Here is an 18,065-nt window from a genome sequence, read left to right as displayed (position 1 = left end):
CTCGTCGCCCCCACCCCGGCCCTTAAAGGCGCAGGCCGCTTAGTCTGCGAGGCCACGCCCCCCTTCCCTGCACGGCTGCAGCCCCTCTTGGCCTCGAGGGGGCAGAGCCGGTCGAGCAGCCGATTGCGCGGGCCCTCCCCCCATGGCCGCCGAAAGCTAAAGCGTGGCAGGGGCCGGGCCCGGGAAGCGGAGGAGGCGGGTCTCCATAGAAACCTCCACCTGTTTCCGGCCAGGCTGGGCGAGATTAGGGGCTGCTGCGGGGGCCAATCTCCGCAGCTCGCCTTTTCCCGGCGGCCCCTGCGGGCGCGGTGGGTGTTGTACACAATCATCATGGCGGCGGCCGGGGCCCCGGATGGTGAGTGTGGCGGGGCGGCGGGGCGGCGGGCGCCCGGGTCGGGCCCCGAAGGGAGCGGTCCGGGCTCGCGTCCGCGGCCTGGCTCGGGGTTGGGGGTCGGGGGTGGGGTGGCCGGGGACGAGCCTGAGCGGCGTCCGGCCGCAGGCCCGGCCCCACCCCCCTGACCGACCCCCTTGCAGGCATGGAGGAGCCTGGCATGGACGCGGAGGCCGACGGCGTGGCGGCCGAGGGGCCCGCGCGGGCGCTGCACTGCGCGGAGGCCGAAGCCGCGGGGGCGACGGCGGCAGGAGCGGCGGCCGAGGACCCCTGTGCGGCGCGGGGCAGCCTGCAGCCGGCCCCGGCCCAGCCCCCCGGTGACCCCGGCGCCCAGGCCTCGGTCAGCAATGGCGAGGACGCGGGCGGCGGCGGTGGCGGCGCCGGCGCGGCCCGGGAGCTGGTGGATCTGAAGATCATCTGGAACAAGACGAAGCACGACGTGAAGTTCCCCCTGGACAGCACCGGCTCGGAGCTGAAACAGAAGATCCACTCGATCACAGGTGGGGAAACCCCGTGGCCCGACGACGGCCGCCGCCGCCCGCCCCCTCCTCGTGCTCGGTCCGCTCTCCGCGCAGCAGCCCTCCCGGCGGGGTGCTAGGGTGTCCCCATTACTCGGATGGGCAGGATGATGAGATCTGGTGCCCCACAGCGTAGAGCTGAGTAGAAGCGGCTGAGCTGGGATTGAGGCCCAGGTCCGACTCGTCGGTCCAAGCTTCTTCTACCTGGTGTTGCCCGAACGTCTTTTAAAAAACTCATTTCAGGCACTTGGTCAATTTTCAGCTTCCAGGTTGTACTCTCACCCCATCCCCCACCCCCCTGGCGGTTTTGATTCAGTGGGTCTGGGACGTGGCCAGGGATCTATTCTGAGCAAGCACCAGGTCCTTCTCATAAGGGAAGTTCACGCAGGAAGCACTGGGGACCATCATCCTGCGGATCCCTTCCCAGGTGCTCCTGGAACTAACCGAATTTCCTCCCATCTGCAGCTGTCTGCCATCTGAAATGATTTCTTTGTAGCCTGGAATCTCCATAGAGACGAGAACCTGGCCCCTATTGGGTTTTGTATTCTTGAAGTCTGTGGATTCTTCCACTTAATGTTTGACTGATTGGAAGATGGAGGAACAGCTTGGGACACGTGACAGCTAATATTAAACAATTACTGACTACCAGGCACTGTACTAAATTCTGTTGGGTTCTATCTCGCTATCCTTAAATCCATACAATAAGAAGAGCTTATTGTTGTCGCTGTTTATAAAGTTCTGGGAAACTGAGGCTGAGCTAGGTTGCGAGTTGCCCGAGCGTGCAAAAGTAATCCGTAAGAGAGCAAGGATGCACGTTGAGTCTGTTGCCCAAGTGCTGTCTCGGCCAAGTGTGTTTCCAGTTCTCCCTTTCACCGTCTGCTACTTTTCCCAAGGTCTCCCACCGGCCATGCAGAAAGTCATGTACAAGGGACTCGTCCCCGAGGATAAGACGTTGAGGGAAATGAAGGTGACCAGCGGAGCCAAGATCATGGTGGTCGGCTCCACCATAAATGACGTTTTAGCGGTAAACACACCCAAGGACTCGGCGCAGCAGGACGCCAAGGCGGAGGAGAACAAGAAGGAGCCACTGTGCAGGCAGAAAGTGAGTCCGTCCGTCCTGTGGTTGCGAGTCCTGGGAAGTTGGAGGCGTTGTTCTCCAGAGCCTGTGGTTGATTACGTTCTCCCTAGAATAAGCTCCTCTTTGGACAGGGTCCATGATGGAAATTTATGGCAGCGGTTGGGTGCGGCTGGCTGTTGAGTGGAGGTGACAACTACCTGAGATTTGCAACTTTGTCTCATCTGGCGGGTCAGTGTGTCTCAAGTCTCTCTCCTTTAGGATGAAGCCTTTGTAAAGGCAGAGGCTTCACTCCTGGGTAGTGCAGGAGAACAATGCTATGCTGTCGCTAGAACTAACTCCCCATTTTGTGCAAGTGCTTACATTTGTCCCTCGTGTGTGGCTTCCCCCAAGTCGGCAAGCCCGTATCTGGAAAAGTGTGAAAAATGAATAGCTTTCAGAGTTTCCTCTAAAAGTGACCCATGTCAAGAAGCCAGTGACGCTGACCAGGATGATAAGGACGCTGATTTTTTCACCTCTCCTGGTCCAGGAAAGGGGGGCCTGGTTCTTTCACATTCTCTGCGGCTCCTTTCGGAGGCGTGCGTGTTTCATTGTCGAAGGAGCGGTGAGAAGAGCCGTCCCCTGTGATCTCACCGCCCAGCAGCAACCCCCAGGCGTTGTGGGAGCCTCCTGGCCCCTTAGTACTGTTCCAGGAAAACTAGGGGTTCTTCCTGTAACCTGTGTCCTGAGGACACCAGGTGGAACCACCACTGGTTCCAGTCACCACAGGCACCAAGGCATGTGACCAGCAGCGTGAGAAGGACGCAGCCTTCTGTTACAGAGTCCTACTCCCTTTGTGCTTCCAAACCTCCCAGAACACATTTTTGCAAATGTGGCGGCAGAACCTATCGGGATTTCTGTGAACGTTCCTGTTTTATCATAGAAGTGTTACTGTGTGACAAGGGGCTGCTCCAGACCCCGTGGAGGAGGTTGCATAGTGTAGTTATAGCTGTATTACACTTGCCTGAGCAGGGGATGCCGTGGTGGATAGAGCGTCGGACTGGGATGCGGAAGACTCAGGTTCGAGACCCCGAGGTCGCCAGCTTGAGCATGGGGTCGCTGGCTTGAATCCCAAGGTCACTGGCTTGAGCGAGGGGTCACTTGGTCTGCTGTAGCCCCCCCCCCCCCATCAAGGCACATACGAGAAAGCAATCAATGAACAACTAAGGTGCCGCAACGAAGAATTGATGCTTCTCATCTCTCTCTCTTCCTTTCTGTCTGTCCCTATCTGTCCCTCCCTCTCTCTGTCTCTCTATCACAAAAAACAAAAAAGCTATATTCACTTATAAAGCGCCTAAAACTTTTGGGCTCTCCAAAAGTTTAAAACACTGTCTAGGTGCTTGAGCATGGGCTCATCTGGTTTGAGCAAAGCTCACCAGCTTGGACCCAAGGTCGCTGGCTCCAGCAAGGGGCACTCAGTGTGCTGAAGGCCCGTGGTCAAGGCACATATAAGAAAGCAATCAATGAACAACTAAGGTGTCACAACGCAAAACTAATGATTGATGCTCTTTGTCTCTCTCCGTTCCTGTCTGTCTGTCCCTATTTATCCCTCTCTGGCTCTTTCTCTGTCTCTGTAAACAAAAATAAAAAAACATGAAACACCTGTCTGAGGTTTCAGGTCAGGGGTTATAACCCTATGGTAGTATCTAAAGGTGTATATGTGAACACTTTCACTCCCAAATATGGCATCGTAATGTCTTGTAACCAGATTGGTTCATGTTTGTTTTCCTGCGTTCCTCTTGCCATGCGTGTCATTGTCAGATTCAATAATGCAGACGTGAGCGAGCATCCACGGGCCACACCCTGGGAGCATGCGTGGCTCTTAAATACAGGCTCTGAGTTAGTAATGCTAACTTAGCAGGCTTGGGACTGTTTCCACAGTGCAGGGGCAATTCTTCAAAAGGTCCTCGTGAGGTCTGAGTCAGATCTAGCTCGTAATCCCTTTTGCTACGTTTTGTTCATGCCAGTGATAAAGCGTAACGCGCCCTAATGGGAGGGGTCCATCCTTGTGACTCTTTACCGGCGGCTCAGGAGTCGGGCTGAGGGACAGGGCGGCCCTTTGCTGGCAGCCGGGCAGTGTTTATTCCTGGTGGAGGGCTTCTGCCATGCCAGGGAGGGTTTGAGTTGGCTCATGGCCACCTGGTGCTTCAGTTTGGTTAATTTTTACCCTCTGCCCACTTACTGTCCCGAACAGTGTCTGTAACTGTCCAGCCGTTGCCCATGGATGGGGTGGAAGTAAGACTCAGGCCGGTGGGCCAGCCAGGAGCGGTTGCAGGGGCCGGAGCCTTCGCAGGAGCCCGACCGAGGTTGCTGCCTTAGATTCCTGGGGTGGTCTGAGCGAGGGACCTTTTCCTGTCGGGCTGCTGGAGAACAGTCAGCCTTTCTCTCTGCAAGTGCGGTCCTTCGGGCGCAGTCTCGCTGGGGTTCCCGGCGGGGCAGCAGGAGAGACTTCTGTGGTGGGTGAGGCTCCATTTGTGGCGGAAGTGCCCCTTTCGACGCCTGGGCCAACGGCCAGCATCAGTAGAGACGTCTTTGGGAGTTTACGTGGATAGAAGTGCTGTCGTTTTGTACTTGCTGGGAGAGCGACACCTTTGTGGCTCTCAGCTGGATGCTGAGTCCTTTCAGTGGTCACTTGGGAGGGTGGGGGGGTCGTGTTTTTTAGAATTAGCAGTCTGGAAACCCTGTTTTCTCTAGAACTTTGATGTTTAGTATGGTGGCCACGTGTGGCTGATGAAATTCAGTAGAAGCAAGGATTTATTTTCGTGCCCTGCTGGCCCCGTCTCTGCCATGGGTTTCCGTCCCCGTCCCCGTCAGCCTCTGCTGGACAGCACGGCTCTGCCGGTCAGAGGCCCGTCTCCGGACAGAACAGGCCTTCGGACCAGAACGTCAACACTGTTTCTTCGTCCTGTTTTTTCAGAGGTAGTAATGTGACCAAGACCCAGTCAACTTCCATTTAATGATCTCTTCTGCCTTATTTTATAGCAACACAGGAAAGTGCTGGATAAAGGGAAGCCTGAAGACGTGATGCCGTCCGTTAAGGGGGCCCAGGTAAGCCGGTCGCCTTCGTGGGCATTCCGAAAGCCAGGCCCACCTCTCCTCCCGGGCCTCCTGCGCCCCCGTCCTTGCATCCTGTCCCTTCTCCTGGTTTTGTCCTTCTTTGTCGCCGGTTCCTCCCTCTGTTACTGTGCTCTTGTGCCCCCAGGAGCGCCTGCCCACGGTCCCCTTGTCCGGCATGTACAACAAATCCGGAGGAAAAGTGAGGCTCACCTTCAAGCTGGAGCAAGACCAGCTGTGGATCGGCACTAAAGGTGCGTGCCCCCTCCCCGCCCCGCACGCTGGCGCTGGCCGCCTCCGGCTCCCCTGCAGCCCCCTGCAGCTCCCTGCAGCCCCTGCAGCTCCGCTCCGCACTCGGAACCCTCGCTCTGTGCTCCGCAGGCCCTGCCTCTCGAATCTGCTTTCAGGAGCTCCTCCCCTGGGTGGAGTTTTCCCCTCGGTCTCCTCAGTCCCGTCTTAGGGCCAGTCCTTCAAACGCTAGCTGTCCAGCTGCACCCAAAACCAGAGGTTCCGGCTGTGTGGGCCAGGCTGGTCCGTAGACAAGGGTTTTTCCTGTTTACACACTGTCTGTAAAAACTGGAGGTTTCACTTGATCTGATTTTTGACTTCTCAGTACACGTCAGAAGGTCTAGCCGTCTGGACCTGCATTCTCCTGTCACGAGCAGCTGGAGCTGAGTCGTGGTTTGACGTGGGGCGGGCTGCAGCTCCCAGTGTCCCGTCCACCTGTGTGCACCCAGCGTCCTTCCTTTCTGTCCCCCACCGGGCCCTGTGAGATCCGAGATGGCCCCGTTACTGAGGACACTTTTCCTGACACTGGGTCCTGCCATCCCCCTGCCTGGTGCCCTCTGCCCGCCCCCATAGACCCCACCTCCCCCCCCGGGCACAGTGGGTCAGGCTGCTGTTTGCTGGGAACTGTCTCTCATAATCCTCCCTGGGTTTTTGTCCAAATGGATCAAAGCCTTGTTGGTCACACTCCGGAGTTCTGTGTCTCTCTCTTTGCCACTCCATTCTGCGGGTTAGGCTCCGAGCGTCTCTGAACTGGTCCGGGAAAGAAGTCCCCCGTTTCTCTGTCTTCCTCTTTGCTCTCTGTCCCACCCGTCTTCCCTCCTGTCTTCCTCTCCCTGGTTTTTGTGTTCAGACACCTTGGGCTCACCTGAAACCTGTGTACTCTTATTGGTCAGTGTCACCCCCTTTAATTTCCTAAATAAGATAAGGAAACCCTTTGGCTCTTTAAGGCCCACTGCAGATTCCTGACCATAGTGTCCAGTGTCCTCAGTGGTGGGACGCCAGTTTTCGTCTCTGACCCTGCTCCCGGCCCCGCTTGCCTCCTGTGTCAGCGGCAGCCCTCACTGCCTTCCCGTGTGCACTGCAGCGCCGTCTGCTCGTGCCGGGCCCTTCCCTGTGGGCCACTCCATTCCCGGGCACTAATACCATCTTTCCAGGGCTCTACTGAAACGTCTGCTAACGGACCCTTCCCGATAGCCCCCCTCCCCTGCTTCTGTTCCTAGAGCACGTCCTCTGTGTCCCCAGAGCACTCATGACTCTGACTTGTCTGTCCCTGTTAGATTCCGGAGGGGACGCACGTGCTCGCTCGCTGTCTCTGCCAGCACTGTAGGTGCTCAGTGTTCGAGGTAAACGCTAACGAGGAGCCCGGGGCTCCCGTCCTCTGAGGCTGGTTGGTTTCAGGGACAGGCATTAGTGTGGTTCTGCTTCACATGGGATCCACGTCTCAGGGAAAAGGATCAGGGCCGGGTGGTGGGGAGTGAGGTTTTTAATCATCTAAAATACGGAAGTCAGCCTCCTTTTCACTCCTCTCCTGGTTCTTAAAGTGAGCCAAGACCAACCTAAAAGTGTGTGAGCTTCCTAACATTCGCTTGACAACCTGCTGTTTTCTCTCTCTCACATTTGGTCCTAACTGCATGATCAGAGCAAGTTTTGCAAACTAGTTCGGGGCTCCCCCATCCCTCCACGGGCCTTTGACCCTGTGAGAGGTCACTGTCTTCTGCTGAGCTCGCCCTCTTCGCCTGTTGCTTGTTTAGTCGTGAGCCGCCGTCCCGCGAGCCCCTGCTCTCCGTGACACGGCAGGCGGTTGAGGTGGTCCTCTGTCACTGTGCTGACTCACTTCAGCAGCCTGGTGGGACAGCGATGCCCGCGGGCGGGGGCACCCAGGCAGGCTGGGCGAGGATCAGGTCTCCTGGGGCTCGCCGGCTTCTTGGGCAGCGCTTCCATGTTGGGGGCGGCACTTTGAGCACGTCAGGAGGGCAGGGACCTGGCAGGACCTGCTGTGCCGTGGTGCTTGTGCTGTGTGGTGTGGGAGCAGCCCTTCCGCTGTACGTGCGGGAGAAGCTGCAGGGCCCGCACTGTGCTGGGCACTCGAGTGTGTGGCCTGGACTCGGACCCCAGGGGCTGACCACAGCTGAGGCTCTCAGTCCCGCTGTGTGCCTGGCCTCGGGGCGCCCAGCCTCCGTGGGCTCGGTCCCTGCACGCTGGCCTCCGCCTCACCTGCCCGTGGGGTCTGTCACCCGAGTGCCATAAGCTCCCTCAGAGGACACCAGGCACTGGCTTCCCTTTCTGCTGGCAAAGACGACGCAGTGGGATGCCGCTCCAGCAGGGAGGTGGCCTGTCTCTGAGGGGCGCCCGACTGGTGGCTGACGGGCTCTTCCTGGCAGGTGACCTCGGTGGCCGTGGGGAGCAGGACCCCGGCCGCAGGTCTGCAGCGAGACCAGGCTCTGGGCAGGAGGCGGGTGGGGAGCCTGTGCCCTGAGCCCTGAGCCCTGTGCCCTGTGCCCTGTGCGAGGGCATTCGCGTCTCATCGAGCCGATTGTCACTCAGTGTGGCTCAGGATCGTTAGGTCTTCTCCATTTCCAGAAGAAACCAGAACTCACTTTCACGTGGACATGTGTGAACTCTTGGAGGGGTGGGAGTGCTGGGAGGTGTCCCCTGGTCTGCTCAGGCCCTGCCCTGCTCGCTGCTGTGGCACCACTGACGTCAGGGCCCGAGTGACGGTGCTCGGGTCCACCCTCCCTGCCACGGGAGGGACAGAGGCCCCGGGACAGGAATGGGACGTCTCTGCCCTTTAGTGAGGCAGGCACCCCGAGCTCTGCACTCCTGGTCTGGTTGGTCAAGTGGTCTGTTTTCAGATTCTGCCTTCTCCAGGCTTTTTTCTGCAAACTCTGTAGTGTTTTTACCAAAGTGGGTTTGACTGTTGCTGAAAGCTTCCGTCCCCTGCTTGTGAGCAGCGGTTTCCGCGGGGCTCTGCCCAGTCCTGCGGTCGCCCGCTGCACTCGCTCACGCCCAGCAGGCACCCCATGCTGCTGCCGTGTCCACGCCTGCCGCCTCCTCCATGCTTGCCGCCTTAAACTCGCTACCAAGTGTCTTCTGACTATGCACTAAGTGGCACTTTGAACATTAAGCATAAGAGGTCGCACCTGTGTTAGGAGAACTGTTGGCGTGTGCACGTGGAGGCATGGGGGGGCGGGTGAGCAGGAGCTCGCGGCAGAGACGGGTCCCTCGGCCCCAGCAGTCCTGTGGGCATCCCAGGGGCACGCTGCTGCCCTTGTTTTTGGTCCTCTCTTTTTCTTTCTTTCTTTTTTTTTTGGTGTGTGTGTGTGTGTGTGTGTGTGTGTGTGTGTATTTTTCTGAAGTTGGAAACAGAGGCAGTCAGACAGACTCCCACATGCGCCCGACCGGGATCCACCCGGCATGCCCACCAGGGGGCGATGCTCTGCCCATCTGGGGCATCGCTCTGTCGCGACCAGAGCCATTCTAGCACCTGGGGCAGAGGCCAAGGAGCCATCCCCAGCGCCCGGGCCATCTTTTGCTCCAATGGAGCCTTGGCTGCGGGAGGGGAAGAGAGAGACAGAGAGGAAGGAGAGGGGGAGGGGTAGAGAAGCAGATGGGCGCCTCTCCTGTGTGTCCTGGCCGGGAATCGAACCTGGGACTTCACATGCCGGGCTGACACTCTACCACTGAGCTAACCAGCCAAAGCCTCTCTGTTTCTAATTGCGTTTACTGGGTGGTACTGGTTAACATTGTTCTTGGTCCTCTGGACTGTCCCAGGGCCAAAGGCCTTTGCCAGTGCTGGGCTTGGGCAGGAAGGGTGCAGTGGGAATCCTTGGGTATTTATTGTTAGACTTCTAAAAAAAACACCAAGAAAGAAGTTCTCTGTTCTCAGAGACCTTAACTATACTGTTGCCACACCTTGGTCCCATATGCTCCTAAGAAGTTCCTGGCTCCCACACAGGGTTCTAGAGTCATTGTCAGGGTCCTGACCCATCATCCTTTGAGGACACGGGTGACTTGAGCTTACAGTAGATTCCAAAGCCACTAGCCCTGATGAAGGATTACTGAGACATGAGTGGAACAGAAGGGCTTTGAATATGACTGTCTTTCCTCTTAATCTAGAGCGGACTGAGAAACTACCCATGGGCTCCATTAAGAATGTGGTCAGCGAACCCATCGAAGGACACGAAGACTACCACATGATGGTGAGTAGCTGGGAGCTCTGGCCTGTCTGGGCTGCCACTCTGCCCCTCCCGCGGGGACCCATGTGAACCGAGGAGGGGGCGGGTCAGGAGACGCGCCCTCCGACACCCTCGTGCTGTCCCCACTGCTCAGCTCCGTCCTGACCCACTCCTGGTTCTCTCTGACCCTCTCTCAGCAGTCTAAAGGGGAAACGGTGGCTCTCTGAAGCATCCCTTGTCTCTGTAACATTTTGTTTTTAGACCAGAAAAATATATGTAACGAGGAGGAGTGGCTTGTGGGTTTTATTTAACTTCTGTCTTGCATAGAGAATAAAACTTCCCACTGGTCTTGGTGTTTGGGCCACCAGGCCTTCCCCTCTGGGGTGGCGCTGCCGTTCCTGGACTGTGGACGTCAGGGGGCCGGGCACCCTGAGGAGGACGGACCTGCAGACCCGTTCCTGTGGAGGGCGCTCTGGCGGGCGCTGCGGCCCCGAGGCAGGACGCTGCAGGCACTGCTGGCTCTGTGCAGAGCGGGCTGCAGTGAGGAGCCGGGCTGCGGGGCCCGCCCTCCTGCTTCCCCAGTGTGAAGGGACCACTGCAGGGGCGAGGTCAGCTACCCAGACTCCGGGTGGCTGCGCCAGGACCCCACCCGAGCAGTGACGTGGTCGGGGGCCACCTGCCCTTCTCTGTCGGAAGAGGCAGGGTTTTCAACATCCAGCCAGCAGGGATGTGGCCACGTTGGCCCATCCCAGGGAGGAGGAAGAGGAGAGGGCTGCCTGTAGGCGGGGCCGCGGGGTCTGCAGAAGAGGGAGGGGTCGAAAGGCCCCAGGACGGGGCTCTAGCTTCATGGCAGCCTCTAGACCCCTGTGGACCCCGGCTGTCAAAGGTCTGTCCGTCCTGTGTCTGCTCCTGCCCTGCTGCTCGCTGTCCATCCTTCAGCTCCTTTTCTTCTCTTTAAAAATTTTCTGAAGTGAGAAGCAGGGAGGCAGTCAGACAGACTCCCGCATGTGCCTGACCGGGATCCACCCGGCACGCCCACCAGGGGCGATGCTCTGCCCCTCCGGGGTGTGGCTCTGCCGCGACCAGAGCCACTCTAGTGCCTGCGGCAGAGGCCAAGGAGCCATCCCCAGCGCCCGGGCCATCTTTGCTCCAATGGAGCCTTGGCTGCGGGAGGGGAAGAGAGAGACAGAGAGGAAGGAGAGGGGGAGGGGTGGAGAAGCAGATGGGCACTTCTCCTGTGTGCCCTGGCCGGGAATCGAACCCAGGACATCCACAGGCCGGGCTGATTCTCTACTGCTGAGCCAACTGGCCAGGCCCCCCCCAGGCTCCTTTCAGGCCTGCTGGCAGCCCCCTTAGCCCTAGTCTGTAGTCTTTAAAGAACTGCTGATAGGTTGTTTTACCTGCTCAGTTGCTTCTGTTTTAGAAGTTGGGTTTTTTGTTTGTTTGTTTTTTTATAGAGAGGTTTTTTTGGGGTTTTTTTTTTTTATAGAGGCAGAGATAGACAGGGACAGACAGGAACGGAGAGAGATGAGAAGCATCAATCATCAGTTTCTCGTTGTGCGTTGCGACTTCTTAGTTGTTCATTGATTGCTTTCTCATATGTGCCTTGACTGCGGGCCTTCAGCAGACCGAGTAACCCCTTGCTGGAGCCAGCGTCCTTGGGTCCAAGCTGGTGAGCTCTTTGCTCAAGCCAGATGAGCCTGCGCTCAAGCTGGCGACCTCGGGGACTCGAACCTGGGTCCTTCCGCATCCCAGTCCGACGCTCTATCCACTGCGCCACCACCTGGTCAGGCTAGAAGTTGGGTTTTGATGTATTTGCGGCCCCTGCACTGTCTTTGGAAGCGCTGTCTTCCCGTCTGGCCAAGTGGGTCCTGCAGCTGTGTGCCGGCAGCCCGAGGGGGGCGTGCACAGCTGCGTGGGCACTGTGACCTCCTATGGGACTGGTGAGGCTGGGCAGTGCCGTGGACTGAGTGTAAGTGGTCACTGTTTTCTGCATTCATTTCTGGAAGGGAGGGGCTCCTACTGCCCTCCTCCCCTCTGAACCCCATTACTCCGTACTGCTGCCTGGGTCCCGGTCAGGGGCTTGCGGCCCTGCCGTGTCACTCGATGTTCACCTGTCAGAATTCACATCAGAAGAGGGTGCTTTGTTATTTTTATGAGGCATCCTAGGAAACAGGAAAGAACAGTCCTAAAGCCCATATGTCCATCAGCAGGATGTAACAGTTGCCAATATTTTGTAACTGGCTTTGTATTCTGTTTTAATCAAAGAAAGTTGACCAGCAGCGAATCTGTCCCTGCCCCCCCCCCCCCCCCCGCCACACACACACACACTGCCCTCATCACGACCCATCGTGGCTCCTCCCTGTCTGCTTCCCTCATCACGACCCATCGTGGCTCCTCCCTGTCTGCTTCCCTCATCACGACCCATCGTGGCTCCTCCCTGTCTGCTTCCCTCATCACGACCCATCGTGGCTCCTCCCTGTCTGCTTCCCTCATCACGACCCATCGTGGCTCCTCCCTGTCTGCTTCCCTCATCACGACCCATCGTGGCTCCTCCCTGTCTGCTTCCCTCATCACGACCCATCGTGGCTCCTCCCTGTCTGCTTCCCTCATCACGACCCATCGTGGCTCCTCCCTGTCTGCTTCCCTGCTGAGTGTGTTCAGGACAGGCCTCAGGGCTGCTTTGTGTGTGTGCAGTTTTCCTGAGTGGCATCGTGTGGTCCGTTCTGCAGCTTGCTTTGTTCTGGCCTGCCGGCGTATGTCTGCTTACCAGAGGTCCAGTCCAGACCTTTTAAAAGCAAGGCGACATTCGTATGTCCAGGCCGCACCACTTCTAGTTTGCACGCCCCAGGGATGGATATGCAGGTGTGTGCAGGTTTTCACCATTTCTGATCGTGCTGCTTTGAGCGCTTGTCTGTCTCCTTGTGCACGTGTGAGGGCATTTCTGGGGTTGTGGTTCCCAGACGGGTCTCTGGGTCTCTGGGTCGGCAGTGTCACAGCACCTGGGAACCAGCTTGTCAGCCCCACCCAGCCCCCCAGGCAGAGTCGGAGCCCCGGTCCGCTGTGACAGGCCCTCCGGAGGGTTCCAAAGGGGGCGCAGGTGTGGGAATCACCGCCCTCGGGTTGGCCATGCCATGTGTGCCCCAGTCACACCCCCAGACACCCTCCCCCCTGCTGTTGCCGCTCCCAGGCTTGTTCATGCTTCTGGGCCGGGAGCGCGCCCCACGTCTGTCCGTCCCCACGTCTGTCTGTCTGTCCATCCGTCCGTCCGTCCGTAGTCCCACTGTGTCTGAGCCACCGCCCCGCCCGCCCGCTCGCTCCCGGCTCTGAAGTGCCGCTGGTCTTCCTCTTCCCCTCCAGGCGTTCCAGCTGGGCCCCACGGAAGCCTCTTACTACTGGGTGTACTGGGTCCCGACCCAGTATGTGGACGCCATCAAGGACACTGTGCTGGGCAAGTGGCAGTACTTTTGAAAGCACTTTCACCTCTGGCCCCGGAGACTGACCGCAGTGAAGGACATTGCTGGGAGAGGCTGCAGCACCTGGATCTCAGAGTTCTGGAACTTTGTTCACAAGCAGTCTCTCTCCAGTCTGAGGTGGTGTGGCGCCCGAAGCCAGAGGTGGCGTTCTGTCACTCGTAGCTCGATCCCAACGTAAGGTCACCGGTCCCTTCCTCACAGCTTCGTACCATTTTTAAAGCCAGTGCAGTGGAAACAATAAACCTGATCCCGACCTGTCCCGTGGCATCCTGGCGCGTGTTTGAGGGCAGGTCTGCCGAGTTCTGTTCAGAGAGGATCGGTCAGCAAGCTTTCTGCTCTTTTTTCTGTGATTTCCACTGAAATATTTTCGTGAATCTTTGGTTGCTAACATTTGGACTGTGTTGTGATGCGCTGGGTGTTTTTCACGTAAAACTGTGTGCCAGTGGGAGGGTGGAAAGCCATAGTCTCTGTCCATTAAGATTCAGGCTTCTTTCTTTCCCGTTTAGTTTTCTCACTTCCTAGATTTGAGTTTTTGTTCTCAAAACCCAAAGACGTCAGTTCCTCCTGCTGCCCCCTCTCAGCTTCCTCTCCTGGTCCCCTCTCCCGCCTCGCTGCTGCTCGCGTGCGCAGTGGGTGGGGAGTGGGTGGGGCTCGGCCAGGGCTCCCCGTGCGGGCTCCTGCTGCGGCCGAGGGCCCTGCCTGACTGCTCTAGTCCTCCTGCCTCCTGGGCACCGGTCTCTGGGGCGGTCCTGCTGCCTTGCTGATGGTTGTCTGCCGCCCTCCCCACCTTGGTGGTGACGCCCGGCCTGGCCCGGGTGTGGCTGTCCCTGGGGGAGCCCCGTGGGGGCAGCGGACAGGGCCGTGGAGCCACCGGTCCACTTTGGGAGTTTCAGGCATTCTTAAGCAGTCCAGTGATCATTTCATGACGCTTCTCCACTCATTGCTTCTGCTCGTGGTTGTGTTCAAGTGTCCTTCATCGGGCTCCGAGACGCTGCCTCTCTTGTAAGATGTCAACCTCGCGGGTCGGCGATTGCTCCATCAGAAATGGGTTAACTTGCTTTTGTGACTAGCTCGTCCTCTGGTAGTAGCCCTTCGTGGTGTGTGCGCGTGAACTGTGTTGTCTCCTCGCAGCCTGGTGACTCTGAGATGGGAGTCCTCGGTGAGCGGCGTCCTCGTGCAGGCCGCTGGTTCTCTGCTCGTCTGCGGTGCTCCTGCCCTAGCTGCGGGCTCTTGGGGCGGCTTGGCAGGAGTCTCCAGACCTGGCATTCTCATTGTTAGCCTGTCTCCCCGACTCTGAAATCTGTTAGCATGTGAGCCCGTTAATGACATTCTGCACCCTTCCCTCCAAACGGGAGTGCAGGGATCCCGCCGGGTGGACAGGCTCATGCTTCTCGTGCAGTCAGTTCCGAGTTACGCGTCTGGGCGGGAAGAGCTGCTCTTGCTTCTGGGGACACAAGTACATCTGTGACGTGCAGCGTCCTTGAAACTGCCCGTCCGCATCCCCTGCAGGGGCGTAGCTGACCGCAGCCTCTCTGTGCTGTCGGCCGGCAGTGTCTCCGCTGCCATCCTGGCCTCTGAGCCGGTGGGTCCACAGAGGGCACGCCCAGCCTGCTGGCCGGTGTCCCTGTCCCCCTTGGCTGAGCCCGCCCTGATGGTGCCACACACCCGCTTCTGCCCTGTCCCCAGACTGGCCTCGTCCTGCAGCCCTCGGAGGCCCTTCCTGCCTGGTTCCGCACTCGCCCTGTCCGCGTGGCCGCCACGCCCTCTGACACCCCTTCCTTCCCGTGAGCGCGTGTGACCTGTCGTCCCCCCGCTCCCTGAGGGCCACACCTTTCCGCTCAGGCTGGTGTCGTCTCCAGACAGGACCAAAACCTGTGTGAGCCTTTTTATTTTACGTAAAATGGTGCTTTTTTTCCTCACTCGAGATACTCTATGTAAATAGTAATGTGACATCTTTCGTGAGGAGCTGTTGGGTGGGGCTCACGACTGCGCTGGAACAATCACGAGCTCTGGCCCCTGAGCCCGTCTGCGGAGCCCCGGAAGCGGTGTTAGGGTTGGTTCGAGTCTGGGTGGGTCCAGCAGTATTCGCTTTCCGGCCGCTCAGCCCCTGGCTGAGCAGTCTCTCCTTTTCTTGCAGTCCAGAATGACCGAGAGTAACGTTAGCAAGCTGGAATCCTCTCCCCTTCGGTCCATCACAGTGTTGCTGTGTCCTCAGGATGACTCTGGGCAGCTCCTTCCCAGTCAGAGGGGACCGGCTCTTTCTGTGGGCATGCAGGTGGACCGGGGAGAGCTGGTTCCGAGCGGGGCTCCCGCCTGCAGGGAGCGGGCCGGGCCGGCACCTGGCCCCCATGGGCGCTTGTCTGAGCCACCGAGGGGCTGCCCCCGTCCTGGGCTCTGTGCTGCTGGTCCTCCTACGGGCCTCTGCTCACAGACGCCATGTCTCTCTCCCTTTTAAGGCGCCCTGGTGAGGAGGGCCGAGTGGTCCCTGCGGGGGCCAGTGCCTGTCAGCTGTGTTGCCGTCCTGTCAGGAGACGTGGGCTTGGGGGGTGCCGACTGGTGTTAGGTACTCGGGCTGATGCGTGGCCCTGTGTGTACGGCGTCAGCTCTGGACCCAGCGTCAGCTGCCCTGAGCCCGGTGTGCTCTCCTGTGACTTGTGGACACGGTTGGCCTTCGGAGGCCCCCAACTCCTGCTCCCCTGGACAGGGGCCAGAGAGCATCCCTGCCCCGGGGCCGCAGCTCTGAGCACCTGTGGCGTCTCAGCCAGAAGGGGCGTGCTCCCTCCTCTTACTTACCCACGTGCCTGGAAGAGCCGCCCAGCTCTTGCTCTCGGCTCGCCCTCTCTCTGCCAGGGGCAGAAAGGGAAGGGGGGCCCTGTGCCACGGGCCACACGAGGGCCAGCCTTCTCTCCACCCGTCTTCTAGGGAGACCTCTCCCTTGCTCCTTGCCTCTGGTCATGCCTGTCATCTTGGAAAAGGATGGTCTCTTTGTTTTGAGGCTTTGTGACAAAAGTCATCCCTAGTTAGGATTGGCCTGTTTCCTTCTCACTAGGGCCCCCTGAAGCTGTGGGGGGTCGGGAGCCCTCCGGAACGCAGAGCATCCGGGCCGTCTGCCTGCCAGGCTGTGGTTCTGCCGCGTCCCCAGTCCCAACACTCTCCTCTCCCTCTCAGAGTTCTCCAGAAAGAACCGACCTTGTACCCAGTACCGTGTTTCCTTGTGTGCGCTGTCTGGCTTTGTGTTCTAATCAAACGGCTGTTGGGAGGAGACAAACGTGTTTAGTCTATTAGATTTGCGCTGCTGGAATTTTCTTTTTTTTCTTTAAAGTGTAACCTTGACTAGCTGTCTTATTGTTTATCCTGTAAGATTAGCCTATCAATTAAAGTTTGATAATTAACTGTGTCTCCTTTTCCCTTCTAATTCTTCATGCGCCTGACCTGTACTGGGGATGGACCAGTATTTGGAACTGGGCCACTGTGGTCAACTGTTACCCTGTCGTCTTGATGTGGCTTTGACTATATCCCACCCACAAAGAGCAGGTGAGAGAGAGGGGGCTTTGGTTTGGTTCACTTGTTACTGGAGTCACTGCCAAGGCCACACGCCTGTCAGGACAGCCCTCCTCTGCCCACTCTGGTCCCCAGGTGTCGGCCTCCCTGTCTCCCACACTCCCCTGAAGTTGAAGTCCCTGGTCTCTCATAGTCATCTCTCCTTCCTTATGACATCAGTTTTATAGAAACCCTACCTTCCGGGTGTTTCCTTGTGACCAGGTTCCACAGCAGCTCCTCACATGGGGCAGCACAGTGCTGAACGTGACCATCCGTGGAAGGGAGTGTCCCCCCGCCGAGTGTGAGCTCCCCAGAGCGGGGGCACACCATGGACCGGTGTGCAGCTCGCCCACTGGCAGTGTGACACATGTGGTGGGCTCTCCACGCTTCTCTGAGCGCATGCCGTCCTGGGGGGCACCATGAGGAAGGCGGTGTGGCAGAACCGGAGATCAGGCCAGAAACGGTGCTGACAGGCCCTGCAGAGGGGACTGCCTCCAGTGGACACAGGGGCCCGCAGGCCGTTTGAACCCTACCTGCCCCACTCTCGTTCGGACACTGGAAGGCTGCATGTGGCCCGTGTGCAGCCTACCTAGAGCGGCACACAAAGGACATTCCAGTATGTTCTGAGAGCACAGGAGCCTTTGCTGTTTGAACATGACCCTCAAGTAGCATTGTCAAGAATTACCTGTCAGTGAATTTTCTTCCTTATCCTGGCTCCTTTGGAACTCAGAGTAGCTACTACAGAATGTGCAAACAGGTCCCTTCTGGGCGCTGAGCAGTTAAGATGCTAGCAGAGCTCCTACCAGGCAGGAACCACCACAACGCATTCTTCATAGGCAGAATGTGCAGCTGCCATAGGGTTAGAAGAGCCAGAACACTGCCCCAGGTGTTACAATTATGGTAATTCCAATCAGTGGCTCACACCAAGCCTATTTTGTTCCAAGTACACCGCTCAAAAACTCATACACTTGGCCCTGACCGGTTGGCTCAGCGGTAGAGCGTCGGCCTAGCGTGCGGAGGACCCGGGTTCGATTTCTGGCCAGGGCACACAGGAGAAGCGCCCATTTGCTTCTCCACCCCTCCGCCGCGCTTTCCTCTCTGTCTCTCTCTTCCCCTCCTGCAGCCAAGGCTCCATTGGAGCAAAGATGGCCCGGGTGCTGGGCATGGCTCTGTGGCCTCTGCCCCAGGCGCTAGAGTGGCTCTGGTCGCAACATGGCGACTCCCAGGATGGGCAGAGCATCGCCCCTGGTGGGCGTGCCGGGTGGATCCCGGTCGGGCGCATGCGGGAGTCTGTCTGACTGTCTCTCCCTGTTTCCAGCTTCAGAAAAAAAAAAAAAATATATATATATATATAAAAAAAAAACAAACTCATACACTTGATCTGCGTGCATACCAATGACAGATCACACCTGATCTGTGGTAGCGCAGTGGCTTGGCAGTCAACCCGGAATGCTGAGGTCACCGGTTTAAAACCCCAGGCACGCCGATCAAAGCACATATTAGAAGCAA

At 58.3% G+C, this 18,065-nt stretch overlaps 1 protein-coding gene across 2 annotated transcripts; it reads left to right on the top strand.

Moving 5' to 3' along the window:
* Window positions 1–83: 83 nt before the first annotated feature.
* On the top strand, window positions 84–16,413 carry UBFD1 (ubiquitin family domain containing 1). 2 transcript variants are annotated; one of them, XM_066275863.1, is made up of 7 exons: window positions 84–355; window positions 535–891; window positions 1,803–2,011; window positions 5,006–5,071; window positions 5,226–5,331; window positions 6,643–6,708; window positions 9,482–9,564. In XM_066275863.1, exons 1-6 carry the CDS (start codon window positions 331–333, stop codon window positions 6,690–6,692), a joined length of 813 nt encoding a protein of 270 aa, XP_066131960.1. In that variant the 5' UTR covers window positions 84–330; the 3' UTR covers window positions 6,693–6,708; window positions 9,482–9,564. The 2 variants fall into 2 exon arrangements, with proteins under 2 accessions (XP_066131960.1, XP_066131959.1); XM_066275862.1 differs by lacking the exon at window positions 6,643–6,708 and adding an exon at window positions 12,901–16,413 and having other exon boundaries at window positions 88–355.
* The last annotated feature ends 1,652 nt before the right edge of the window (window positions 16,414–18,065 follow it).

Source organism: Saccopteryx bilineata, chromosome 4 (genome assembly GCF_036850765.1).
Source record: "Saccopteryx bilineata isolate mSacBil1 chromosome 4, mSacBil1_pri_phased_curated, whole genome shotgun sequence".
Lineage (NCBI taxonomy): Eukaryota > Metazoa > Chordata > Mammalia > Chiroptera > Emballonuridae > Saccopteryx > Saccopteryx bilineata.
The sequence above is the reverse complement of the archived record's forward strand: the minus strand, read 5'-3'. Positions and strand labels throughout refer to the sequence as shown.